The sequence below is a fragment of the Melanotaenia boesemani genome, chromosome 10 (assembly GCF_017639745.1).
Source record: "Melanotaenia boesemani isolate fMelBoe1 chromosome 10, fMelBoe1.pri, whole genome shotgun sequence".
Classification (NCBI taxonomy): Eukaryota; Metazoa; Chordata; class Actinopteri; order Atheriniformes; family Melanotaeniidae; genus Melanotaenia; species Melanotaenia boesemani.
In genome coordinates, this window is record NC_055691.1 from 153583 (window position 1) to 167359 (window position 13777).

Sequence of the window (13777 nt, forward strand, 5' to 3'; positions counted from 1 at the left end):
CATCCTCACAGATCCTCGCTCCCTTGTAAAGCCTTTTTGTTAGGGAGGGGGCTGTGGGTCATGGTCCTTATAATGGGCGGGGGTAGGCCACGGTGGAGACTGTTTGGTTCCCACCTTGGCAGAATGGTTTAGGCTACAATCATGATGATTAATTTGCTTGTTAGTTGTCACGCAGGCTGGCCCTGTTCTCTGCACCAGGGTTTGAGATTTGAGTTGTTTTATATATTTTTTAAACTGAAAGATGTTTATGGAATAGTTATGGCTCACTACAAGCCTCAGTACAGATAATAATGCTGGTTTCAATGTTTATGATAACATGGATCTATAATTGATGTATGGTGTGAAGTGAAATTAAATGTGTGAGAGGAGTATTATGCACTCTGATTACAATTCACCATCTTACCACCTGCATCGTCGGGTTTCCTCGTCTCCAAAATTTCTGCACTCGTGTCAGACTTTACGTATAGGTGTGCACATTTTCCCATCACATTTATTTCAGTAGATCACAACTTTTGTGTGAGAAGTGGTGTAGTCCACTTTCAGACCCAGTTTTGTGCGGACACCACGTTTATAAATGACACCCACTGGATCCTTGGGGTTAATTTCTTACTAACACAGAGTTAAAGGAATAGACTTTAGTAGTGTTTTTTTTTTCAGCTAGAACATAAGTTTTGACTGTAAAACAGCAAAGGTAAGACTACGTTTTTATTTTTAAAAATTTTTTTTTGTGGTTTTAATTGTACATCGTTTGGGAGGCACTGCTTGTTAGTCTTTTAGCTGAGTTTCTACTGGTCATTTTGGTATGCTATATGCTAAAATTGGTGCATCTTAGCTTGACTGTACTGCACCCATCAGGATTCACCCCAGTCCTCCAGATGCAGTTCTTAGCACCATGATCACAGGGGTATGTTTTGCTCACCTGGTAGAGCGTCTGCCGCATATTCAGGGATTACAACTAAATACAGTCTTTTACTTAATGTTCAGTGTAACTTTTAAAGATCTAGAAGTTATTTTTAAATGTACATACATGAACATTTCCACGTGTGTAGTAATCCTGACCACATGAACTGACCAACCACATAAAGTCAGATTTATTAAGTACGACAGATATAAAAGGTAGACAAAGTTATCTCCTTGCCTTGGAAATGTTTTACATTTAAACATAAAAAATGAAACCTCACATGGAAAAATTAGGAATTACAGCTACTTTTATTAAAATATTACAGTTAATATCTTCTATGTCATTTTCAAATTAATCAAATTCATCCTATGAGCCAGATTGGACCCCCTCGTGGGCCGGTTTTGGCCCGGGACTGTATCAGATAAGGTCTGTAAACTGTAATCTTGTTACATTCCCACAGCCAACTGTAACCTTACCTGAGATGCGGAGTATCAACTGGACTGTGATAGTTGCCTCAGCTATGTAATAGCATGATGCCATAGCAGTGCAAAACCTTCCTTAATGTAACCAAAATATGACTCACAAACCAATGAGGAGAATGGCGGTCATCCAACAAATTTCTTCTTGGCGGTGCTTCGTAATGCCAATGGCGATTTAATCAACAAAAAGAAAATATGTTGCTCTAAACAAGGAGCCATTTCTTTTCTGTTTTTATGACAACCAATCAATGGATGGTGTGTCAAGCTTCGCCCTTTTGGTTTGGATCGGTTAAATTGGTTCCCTAACAGAAGGGTCCAAAAAAAGTAAGACAGGCCGGGTTGAATATTTGGGTACCCGTCCCAGTTTTTATGTATGGAAAAGCAAAAACATATGTCCCAACATGCACTCATTGGTGGAAACGGGGCTTATGACACCCCTGGTCTAAGGTCAGATTCAGCTTTTTGTGTTTATAATTACTTTCATCATTTCAGCCTGGTATAAAAGCTTTGTGCAGACAGCTACATGTACTTGTTATGTTCCTTTGTTGTGTGCAGGTGTACAGGAGCTGTGTCCTGCGTTGGACTTGTTGTGTTCAGCTGTCAGGGATTCGAACAGTGAAGCTCAGAGCCGACAGTTCTCTGAGCAGCTGCTGAACATCACTATGAGCTTCGTCAACACTCAGATCCGCTCAGTGCTTTCCTCCCCTCACTGTAAGACATCATTATCTAACCATACATTGTTAGTCCAGGGTGACCTAAAACCTAAAGCTGAAGATGTTTTGTTGTGACTCCAGATGAGAGCGTGGATGTGCAGAAGTGTGTCAGCATCTTGGATCGATATGTGACTGAGCTGAGGAGTTACATGAAGAGATTCCCCTGGTCTACAGGGGTTAGCATAACAACCGATGCTGCTTCTGTTCAGGAGAAGGTTCAGGGTGATGAGTGGGAGCTGCTTTCAACAGAGGTAACATTTACAGGATTCTTTTTGCATGTGTGTCAGACAGAAAACAGAATAAAGAAAATTCAGATTTTGTCTTTATGTTCAGTACATAAAGGAGTCTGATATATACCAGTCTTCTCTGTGGAAACACTGTTATAAGTGTCTTTTATAACTGTTGTTGTTGTGTTTGTTTGATGTTTCTTTTTATGGACCTTGAGTCTGACAAATAAAGATGATGATGATGATGATGATCAATTTGTTTGTGTTTGTTTCAGGAAATGATCAGTCGATCCTTGTTGACCAATCAGATCCCCAGAGCTCAGGCTATGCTGCAAAGGCAGAACCGGCCTGAACAGAATCTGTCGGTTCTGAGGATGGAGGGTTTGCGTCAAGTGTTTTCCTGCCTGCAGTGCAGAGACCTGCAGACCGCCAACACACTCCTCAACAACATGGTGAGAGCACCTCCCTGTAGGAACTAGTCAGGTCTACTTTCCTTAGAGCCAGTGAGTGTTGTCATCCTGAAGGACAGAGTTGGTTCTGTGGCTGTGCGTGGCTCTTCTACATGCTACTGTGGCCTCTGTTTGGTGAATGAAGAAATAGGAATCAAAAGCAGATACAGCTGTTTGGCAGTATTGATGTCACAATTTCACAATTAATTGCAGTATTGAGCTTTAGAATTAAGTAATTGTAAAGATCTTAAATATTATACTTGTCGGATTTCTGTGTTTCAAGAAAAAATGAGCAAGGTTTTATTGTGGAGGACGGCTCACCAGCCTGTAAGGCATGATATAAAAAAGAAAATACATCCAGTATGTTTCACCACCACCTTAACAAGCACCTTTTAACAACAAAGGTAAATGATAATTAACTGGTTAAATGACGTTCTTGTTTATCTAATGCAACACGGATATGAAATGTTATTGTGCCCTTTTTAATTTTATGACTCTGGTTAGACTTAAAACGGAACAGGACAGGTTGAGCAGTGGTCTCTGGAAGTTACATTATAAGGATGAGAAACACCAAATAAATTCCAAACTCTCGATAGATAGATTATTTTCTTTAAACACGATTGACTTTGTATAAGTGCAATGCCTTTTTTTTAATTCAGTATGCAGCGGGCTCTAAAAGAAATTCTTCTTTTTCTACTGTTCCAGTAATATTTATGTATTAAAGGACAACTGGAAGTCAACGCTTGCTGGATATTTTTCCGGTTTTTTGAGATTCTCTACTCAAGTTGAAAAATGATTAGTCGAAACAGCACATAAAGTCAGTTCAGTGCTTTATTGTCATCATACTAACAGTTCTAAATAATGAGATGTTGTTTCAACATCCTAATACTGATATATGAGAAACAAAGGACAAGAATGTCAAATATCAAGAGTACAGTGTAAAATTGGCACAGCAAAACACTAAAAACAATATATTGGTACAGCTTTAAGAACAATGATTGGTGATCGGCAGGCATCCAGCCCATTCAATGTGCAAAAGTCAAATATTCAAATTCCATATACTGTACAAAACACCAAGAGCTGATGCAGTAAACTAAAAAGTGTAGGATGTTGCCCAAAGCTGCAGCCATGTAAAATTCATATCACAGTTATTGTTATGGTGGAATGTGGTGTGTGATGATGGGTGGGAGCAGAGAGGGGAACTGTTCATTCAGTAGCCTCACTGCTTGAAGATCGAGGCTGTTGGCGAGTCTGGTGGTTGTGGCATGGACCTATATCTTCTGCCACAGGGCAGCAGGTAGAACAAAGCTAGAAAATGCAAAAACGTAAATGTACATTCATTGACGAACTACAGAAAAAATTCTCGTTTCATCTTGGTGTTGGTGGTGCTCTATGCATGACATACAAAGAAGATTGCTGGAAGTTCCTTGTAAAGTTTTTTTTGTGTGTGTTTGTACTTTTGTGTCTTTATATATTTATTACATCATTCCCTTATAAAGGGACAAGCACCAAACAGAAAGCAGAAAAACACATGGTCAAAATTTATCTTCTTCAGAGTATCCAGTATTGGGAGTAACACGTTACAGTAACGATATTACTTTTTTGGGTAACGAAGTAAAGTAGTGTGTTACACGTAAAATATCGGTAAGGAAATGACTTTACTGGACTACAGTAAGGTGTTTTTCTGCATTAATCGAGCCGTGTTTGCCTGTGTGTAAAGTTCTGATCTGTTTTAAGTGCTACGCGCATGCTGCTGCCTGTTTGTGTGCTTGCCTGGGCACGTTGATTGATTTGCGTGATGTCGCTGATTGTGCGCCACCCAAGCTGGAGATGGAGATACAGGCTTTTGGTCAGTGGTGATATTCGTATTATTTTCAGTTCAGTCCAGTCCAGTTTCAGTCCAGACTTGTGGTGAAAGATCCTGCTCACCGGTCAGTGGAAGGAGTCTTTCAGCATCCGACCCGCCTAAACAAACAGCCGACCCGCCTAAACAAACAGCCGACCCGCCTAAACAAGCATCCGACCCGCCTAAACAAGCTAAGCTTTTTTCAACATTTCCTGGATCGCAGCAGGCAGTAAGATAGAAATGAACAAGCTAGTTGCAGGATCATTGTAGGAGACATGCTCCCCCTGTTGACTATAGAATCACCCAGGTTTAGAAAAATACTAGATAAAATGATGATGAGACAAGTGTGTCCATTTATTCCCACAGACAGGGATGTTGTTCTTGTGGTTTTAAAGCCATTTTGTTCACAATATACAGTAAACACTCTGCAGACAGGCAGCGATGATTCGGCTATGATGTTTGTTCATGTCTACACGGTGAATTTAGAAATGGTAAAGTAATAAGTAGTGACATTACTTTTCAAATGCAGTAACGAGTAAAGTAATTTCATTACAATTTACAGAAGTAATGAGTAACTAGTAACTAATTACTTTATTAGAGTAAATACCCCAACACTGTTCACTACACTGAAAGTGGACTGATTGCCAGAGTATTTTTTCACACATTTAGACCTACACTCAGAGCAAAGTAAGCCTTTTTTCATACTGCAGTAGCCTTGAATGTGGACACATTTTTATCTATCTTCACAATCGTGATACCACACATTACACTTCACTAAATCCAACCCCCCTGACCCACTAAACGTCCTCTTTTTACCAACTCAAATTTGGTCACCCTTAAGGCCCATTTATGCTCCCTTACATACGTAAATAGCGACATCCGTTCCAAACATCAGGTGTGTCCCAATTCAGGGTCTGCACACTTCGAAGTGCAGATTTGTTGGCCACATACGTCATCGCGGTGTGCGAAGTACTGTCCCAATTCACAGAATTTGAAGGACCCTCCGAATCCACCCTTCAGATCTGCACTTCGTTTGGCCTCAAACAAAGGATGCTGGTGATGCATCCTTCGCGGCCACTTTTCTCCCAGAAGTCATTGAGCACAAGATGGTGGCAAATCAGCAACCGAGCTCAGAAGAGTCGTATTAAGTTTAAATGAAGTTTTATTTTAAAAAAGTACGCTTTTTTAAAAATACACTTTAGTATAAACGTTACAAAACCAAGTACATTTAAAGCATGTTTGGTAAATGGTGACATTAAAATGAGGTAATATTTGATATTTATGGACTTATAAGGGGATAATGAAGTGTGTACCGGCTGGAAAACAAGAGCCTGAAACAGCTTTTTTTTTTTTTTACTGTCTGTGTTGTCGGTCCGTGTTCAGCATCCACAGAAGTGTCCTATGAGTAATTTCAGAGGTTTAAGTGATTCAACGTCCTGTGTTGGCTCGTTAGGCTGTCCCATTTCACGAACGTTGAGTGGACTTCAAAGTGTGGACTATGGAGGACACTCTGTAGCCTACGTAGTCCATGAATTGCGACACATATATTGTCATACGCTGCCGTCCTATTACTTCCATGCATCTTTTACTTTGCCATGGTTGTTAAGTCAATTCCTCCACTAGTAGGCAGTGCTAAGTTTGGAGTTCACTCCTGAAAGCCGACGTCAGTTTCAGACACCATTTGACAGTGATGACGCATCGCTATAAAGTTGTTTCCAACTGCACAATGTTGTGCAGTTTCTGTAGTTGTTGTCCTTATCTTCTTGTGCTTTTTTTGTTCCCTTCATGATCTTCTTCATCTCTGGTTTGTTTCTTTCAAGTCACATGTCAGCTATTCCGCTCAGCACTGCCCCTGCAATTTCCAGTGATATTGCTCCATCTTCTGCGTCAAGCTATGGATACCTAAGCTCCCTGAAAACAGACCAAATTACTTGCGTAATTGACTCAGAGGATGAAGAAAACTATCTGTCTGTCTGTCCTTCTGTCTACGTATCAGCTACAGGCCCATTTCTGCTTCAAGCATAAATGGGCCTTTATCTAGCTAGCTCCCACAGCTTATATAGTAACACACTAATGGCATGGATCTACTTCCTACATTCCTAACAACAGTTAGCTAGCTCCCACAGCTTATATAGTAACACACTAATGGCATGGATCTACTTCCTACATTCAGCTGACAGATTAACACACTAGCAAAAATTTGCTGGCACCTACAAGCAGCTTACAGTGACACACTAACAGAACTTAGATGGCTTCTACCAACAGCTGAAAGACTAGCAAGCTAACAACAGTTAGCTAGCTCCTACATTCATATTAATGTGTATTTCTTTTTTTTTTTCTTCTTCTTTGCAGGGTCTAAGTGTGAATAAGCAGCTTCACAGCATATGTCTCTACACCAAAGACAAGGACCTCAGGGAATTAATGGTGAGCAACCAATAGTGTTTTACAGAAAACACAACCAACAACCAAAATCTTTTTCATCCTGAAGAAATTTATTCTTTACTTTCTATTTCCAACGCAAGTTTGAATTTAATTATAGAATTATCTCTTCTTGGCTCAACACACATTCAACACATTTTTTAATTATTGATTTATTTCCTTTGTCATGATGTTTGATTCATACTATAAATTCAAACTGAGGATTATACTTGCATGGCATCTGCGAAAGGTCTGTTAGGGCATCACTGCAGTATGCTGTGCGTAAGTTGGCAGAGGCTTGAAGTGCACCTTTTCTAGACCCAATATGCACCCCTGCTTGCAATGTGGTTACACAGTAGTACTCTCTTGTGATTGGTTGGTTTGTGATTACCTGTTTCCTGATTTCTGGACCGTGGAAGAAAAACTGCAACACAATGCCGTAACTTTACTCTCAAGTGCAAGAGCACAATTTACCAGTGTCAGCTATGCTGCCCCTACCGTACACAGACAGCATGTGAGGTTAAATCCAGCTTTAGGGTGCATTCACACCAGAAAAGTCTGCTAGACTCAGTCTGATTGGGAGCTCGGTTCAGTTAGAGGATGTCATATACTCTGGAACCAAGATGCGCTACTCAAACCAATCTGACCTTTTAAATAAGATGATCCACTCTCCACCAGAGACGGCACTGCACCATAAACTACTGAATGGCAAGACACACAATGAAAAACAAAATTTGTTCATCTATTGGCTAATGCAGAACAACTTTGGTTTCTAGTCAAATCCTAGCAGTCTTGACCATATTTCTATTAGGGCTGTCAAATTATTAACATTTTTAATCAGATTAATCAAAGCTTACAAATTAATTAATCATGATTAGTCACCATTCGTGACTATGCTGGATATATGCCCATTTTTACTGTATTTTATAAACTTTTATGGAAAGAATTTCTAGGCGCAGCCGAGGTGTTGAAAGGATCCGGTTCGGTGGCCTCAGGATTGGGTCTCTGCTCTTTGCGGATGATGTGGTTCTTTTGGCTTCATCGGGCCGTGGTCTTCAGCTCTCACTGAAGCGATTCGCAGCTGAGTTTGATGCGACTGGGATGAGAATCAGCACCTCCAAGTCTGAGACCATGGTCCTCAGCCGGAAAAAGGTGGAGTGTTCTCTCCAGGTCAGCAATAGGGTCCTGCCCCAAGTGGAGGAGTTTACGTATCTCGGGGTCTTGTTCACGAATGAAGGAAGGATGGAGCAGGAGGTCAACAGGCGGATTGGTGCAGCGTCTGCAGTGATGTGGACTCTGCATCGGTCTGTCGTGGTGAAGAAGGAGCTGAACCAAAAGGCAAAGCTCTCGATGTACCGGTCAATCTACGTTCCTACCCTCACCTATGGTCCCAAGCTGTGGGTAGTGACCGAAAGAACAAGATCACAAATACAAGAAGCCAAAATGATTTTTCTCAGCAGGGTGAGAAACTCTGTGATCCCGGAGAGGCTCAGAGTAGAGCCGCTGCTCCTCCGCATCAAGAGGAGCCAGATGAGGTGGCTCGGGCATCTGGTCAGGATGCCTCCTGGACGCCTCCCTGGTGAGGTGTTCGGGGCACGTCCCACAGGGGGGAGACCCTGGGGAAGACCCAGGACATGGTGGACAGACTACATCTCTTCTGGGAACGCCTCAAGATCCCCCCAGACGAGCTGGTGAATGTGGTCAGGGAGATGGAAGTCTGGGCTTCCCTGCTTAGGTAGCTGTCCCCACGACCCGACCCTGATCAAAATGGATGAATGGGTGTGCCAGTGTGAACCACAGACTGCTAGTTTCCTCTTTCTCAGCTGAAAGATAAACCCAACAACAGAGACAGTACTAGCAACAGAAAAGCCCATCAGCTGACCACTGACAGGCGGTGTCACAGAACAACAGTACAGGGAGATGGAGAGGAGACTGCCATGCTGCACTGTGCAGACACAGAGATGACCAGAACAATGACTTTTGTTCAAACGATGTGAACAGTTTTTTATAAAAATGTGAGAAACGTGCAAGTGTTGAACCCTCTCACCAGGAAAAGTGTGGGTGTTAAAATATCTTTATCCCCCAAAGGTGTGAAGCCCTCAAATCCATCCATAGAGTAAACCAATTCAGCCATAGACATCTCCATGTCTCACCGTCTTAAATGACTGAAGCTGCCCATTACACTGTTAACCACTGTTAGCGTGTCTTAATTTCTATCAAAACTTTTCTCAAATTCATCCATGTCTAACCGTGAGCCATTTCTCACATTCAGAGCTGGTGAGCTATCATCCACATGTGCTGATGTTTTGGTTGTGTATACCAATGGTGCCATGCGGTGAACCCACAGTGCAGTTTGTTTTGCAGTCTGCTCCCTGTATGTGGTCCACTTGAGGTGAACCGAGACCTGGCTTTGTAGACAGACTGAGTACACGCATAATTGGTGTGTTTTCAGGGGCCTTCCAGATCTTTCGCTTGACTTAGCAAGCGGAGCAATAGCAACAGAAAAAGTGGGGTCATTGGTGAGCAGTATAGCTAACATGCAAACAGCAAATGGAACAGACCAGAGAAGAAGAAGAGGAGCAAGGGGAGGAAGACGAAGACGAGGACAACAGCTGTAGAAGATGGCGGGAGCTTTTGAAGAAAGGCTGTGTGACAAGCGTGTTGGGCAGTTGCAAACAACTTTATAGTGGTGGATTACTGCCACCAACTGGTGTCTGAAACTGATATTAGAACCTGGAAGTGAACTCTGAACTCTGAATTATTGACATAATTTTCTGTGATTAATCACAATTGCATTGTTACACTCATAATTCAGTAACAAATGAAAAGTAGTGTTTGCATATTTTCAAACGGTGCTTTAAACAAATCAGCTGCCTTTTAACAGGAGGATTCACGTAACATAGCAGCAGTTCAAATAATTTTGTAAATATCAATTTAAATTTTAAGAACAGTAAACTATACAAAAGCTTTTTTTTTATCTAAATGATGATTTTTTTAATTACATCATACTGGTTCAATCACACTGAGCTGTCTCTGTCTTATGTTTCATGGAGGTTTTTGCTCAGTAAAGCTTTCTCAAACAGGGCCAGTGTTTATTGAAAACTGAATAAAAACGACCTTATTGCACACTTTGATCCCAGAGCTAACAGTCTGTGAGTTATTGCCTATAAAAAGCATTATTCAGTAAATATATTAAAATCAGTTGAATTTGTTATATGTCTTTATCTGCAGCTTTCTATTGTAAATTCTAATTAAAGCATCTCCCACTAGAACCTGGAACTTATCAGACCATTTTATCTATAAACAACAACAATAAACACTTAATTCATTAATGACAAGAATATCGAAAGAGGGGAGCGCTAGTGAGTGCATAATGGTGTAGGCGTACAGAGGTCCATAAAATCTGCTACCATTGGAGGAAGTTCCAGGTCTGTTCGGTGAAGGGGGAATTTTGTGTGTATTATGTTTTTGAGTTGTTGATATTCTAAGAATATGTTGCTGTTAATCCCATATTGTGATGAGAGTGTATTAAAAGATAAAATATTTCTGTTATGGATAATATGTTCAAAGTATTTAATTCTTTTGTTAATCCATTCGTAAAATTTAGGATATTTTTGTTTAGTAGGATATCAGGATTGTTCCAGATGGGTGTGAGTTTACATGGTATTATTGAGGAGTTGGTTTTTTTGAGAAATTCCCACCAGGCTGTCAGAGAAGTGCTGATGTTGACACTTTTGAACTTTTGAAGCACTTTAGCTTTTTTATACTTGAGCTGAAAAAAGAAGATTAGAAATTTCCAAATTGTCACAAAATGTTTGTTCTATGTCTATCCACAGGTCATCTAGTGGACTAGGTTTGAGCCATTTTAGGACATATTGCAACCTATTAGCTAGGAAGTAATGTTTAAAGTTAGGCAGGTCTAATCCTCCCCTGTCTTTCGGCTTCTGTAAAGTTTTTAAACTGATCCGGGGAGATGTGTGATTCTAGTGATTTAAACCAAGTAGAGGGGGGTTTTATAGGAATCATAGAAAACAAATAGTTGATTTTAGGTAGAACCATCATTTTTATAGTGGCAACTCTCCCCATGAGTGAAATGTGTAGAGATTTCCAGCATGCAAGATCATCTTCTATAGTCTTAAGAAGGTGTGATGTGATCAAGTTTTGTTAGTTCTGAGAGGCTGGAGGGAATATTTACATCCAGGTGTCTAATGTTACCTGATTACAATCGAGTAACATTAGATACCTGGATGTAAATATTCCCTGTAGCTTTCAGAATCTACCCAATGTCACTCAAGTGATCCTGCCCCACCCAACACTCCAGAGATACTAGTCTCGCTGGATCCAGAACAGTCTAACCAACAACACCCTTTTCTTTTACTTTAAACTCTACCAGGGCACGTGACAGGGCTGCTCCTTGTTGCCTCTCTTTGCCATTGCAATCAAGCTATTGGATGCTACCCTGTGTGGGGACGCTGAGATTGAGGGAACAAATGGGAAAGGCTCTGAGCATAAAGTATCTCTCTACGTAGACGACATGCTTTTATTCTAATCAAACCCTGTAACCACCTTACCAAAAACACTGATTTTATTGGAAAAAAATCTGTAAAATATCTGTATATAAAATCAGTTTACAAAAGAGTGAAATAATCCTGCTCAGTGGATCAGCTAAATTGATATCATTGATATCATTCCCCCTCAATATAAATACGAGCAAATTTAAATATTTAGAAATTTGGGTTACACACAACTTTAAAGCACTATATGCAGCCAACTTTCTACCTCTGCTAACCAATTTAAAACAAGATTTGGACCACTGGAACCTCCTTCCATTATCTTTGGGGGGGTGGAATTAATATGATTAAAATGAATGCTCTTCTGAAATTTTCATACATTTTTCAATGTATCCCTATATTTCTATCTGGATAGTTTTTCATATCACGGGATAAATTGATATCCAAATTTATTTGGAATAAGAAAAACACTGGAATCCACAAGAAAATACTGCAGAGACACAAATTTTATTACTGGGCAGCTAATTTAAGAAATGTCTTGTATTGAAGGAGCTCACTCTGGGCACTTTGATTAAATGGCTACAATTGGAGTGCTCACCCTGCAGTCCCGCATAATTTCACTTCCTAGTTTCCTCAACACTCTGCTTGTACCCCTATCCAACCATACTCAACAATTTAGACATTCCTTTGTACTCAAAGGACTCTCACCTAATTCTCCCATAACAAGGAGCCACTTATTTACCCCCTCAGCCATGAACATAGCATTCGAGGCGTGTGGTCAGAGAGGAACAAAACTACAAGACTTATACATTGATTGTGTATACAGATTGCATAATCTAATAGACTTCTGTGGGTTAACTCCTGAAGATAAAACTTAAACTGGTGATGATTTAAACATCATTTAAACACTCGACTCTGAGTTAGTTAGCCATGTTCTGGTGGGCATTACATGTTCCAATTTCAAGGCTTTGCCACACAATGATTCCTAATGTATGATTCAGTGAGATGTTTGTCAGCTCACCTGCATCATTTTCCTACTATATCTTTAGGGTGTTCAGCTTACATAAGAGATGCGGAAACTTGATTGATGTGTTGGTGCAGTGCATTGTGGGACTTGTACTAGTGGTGTGTACAGTGGCGGCCAGCTCACACCACACAGAATGACCCACATCCCACCCAGATAGATACAGCTACTGTTTTTTCATTGGCTGTTCAGTAGCTGTGGTTGTAGTGCATGTTTCAACTCCCCAGGAAGATTTTCCAGTTTAAAAATGTCTGTGCTGGACTTTTTTAGCTTTGTGCTATGATTTGTCAGTGTGAGAAATACTACATACGACGTGTGAGCTGAAATGCTTGTGTCTCAGCCACAATGTGTGAGAGTTGAGAGCCCAGCGTTATAAATCAGAATTGGTCTTTGTGACCCTATAACTGACCTACTTTGCAGGTGAAAGAGTTGGTGAATCGGAGTTCCTTTTCAGAGGAGGAGATGCAGAATGTGGTGTTCATCCAGGAGATGGAGGCGCTTGGGTTATTGCCACCTGTCCGCTGTGCAACCCATAACATGTCACAAAGGTAAAGTTACTCTAAAATAAGAAGTGGTAATATTGTCCTGAAAACATAATCTAAATCTGTTCCAAAATCTTATCAGTAAAGACAAAGAACACTGTAAATGTTGAGTGAAATCAGTTTCAGTTTGAGTTTATTCACACACACTCACATATTTACAAACATTCACCTTGACATAGAAATTTAGCTATGAGTTATGTGTGAATCAGAACTCCCTGAGAAGCTAACACAAGCTTTTTAGAAGGGAGTCTGCGTACATACAAAGAAAAAGACTGAAACAAAGCAGTAATTCTTTTTTTATTTCCTGGATTTGTCTGTGTTTCATGACATTATGCATCTTGAAACTCAGGACTTTACCAATATTCATATCCCAGTTTGAAAAGTATTAACTTTTTCTTCACATAGCCCACTATGCAGGGTAAGGTCAAGTATTGACTCTTCCTATGATATGCTGCCATGAGGTTCCCTTCTTTCTGAAACCTCATGGGGTTTCTAAGGTGAATTTAGGGGCTACCACTCAATTCTCCTAACTCATTGATAGAGGTGTCCATCTTCATCCGTCGATGCTTCCTGATATGTTTACCTGTGCAACACATCTGTTAAAACATCTTCAAAACTGCTCAGGTTCACTTTTTTACCATCTACTGTAGCACAGTTCCTCATCACA

The 13777-nt window shown here is 40.4% G+C and overlaps 1 protein-coding gene across 4 annotated transcripts in view; it reads left to right on the plus strand.

The window, feature by feature from the left end:
* The window catches only part of spg11 (SPG11 vesicle trafficking associated, spatacsin), an 88310-nt gene that overhangs the window by 11880 nt on the left and 62653 nt on the right, over positions 1 to 13777 (plus strand). For all 4 annotated transcript variants that reach the window (XM_041996235.1, XM_041996236.1, XM_041996237.1 and 1 more), the window contains exons 9-13: positions 1936 to 2091; positions 2175 to 2344; positions 2596 to 2772; positions 6968 to 7039; positions 12989 to 13116. In XM_041996235.1, the coding sequence (XP_041852169.1) occupies positions 1936 to 2091; positions 2175 to 2344; positions 2596 to 2772; positions 6968 to 7039; positions 12989 to 13116 (703 nt within the window). The remainder of the gene's footprint in view (positions 1 to 1935; positions 2092 to 2174; positions 2345 to 2595; positions 2773 to 6967; positions 7040 to 12988; positions 13117 to 13777) is intronic.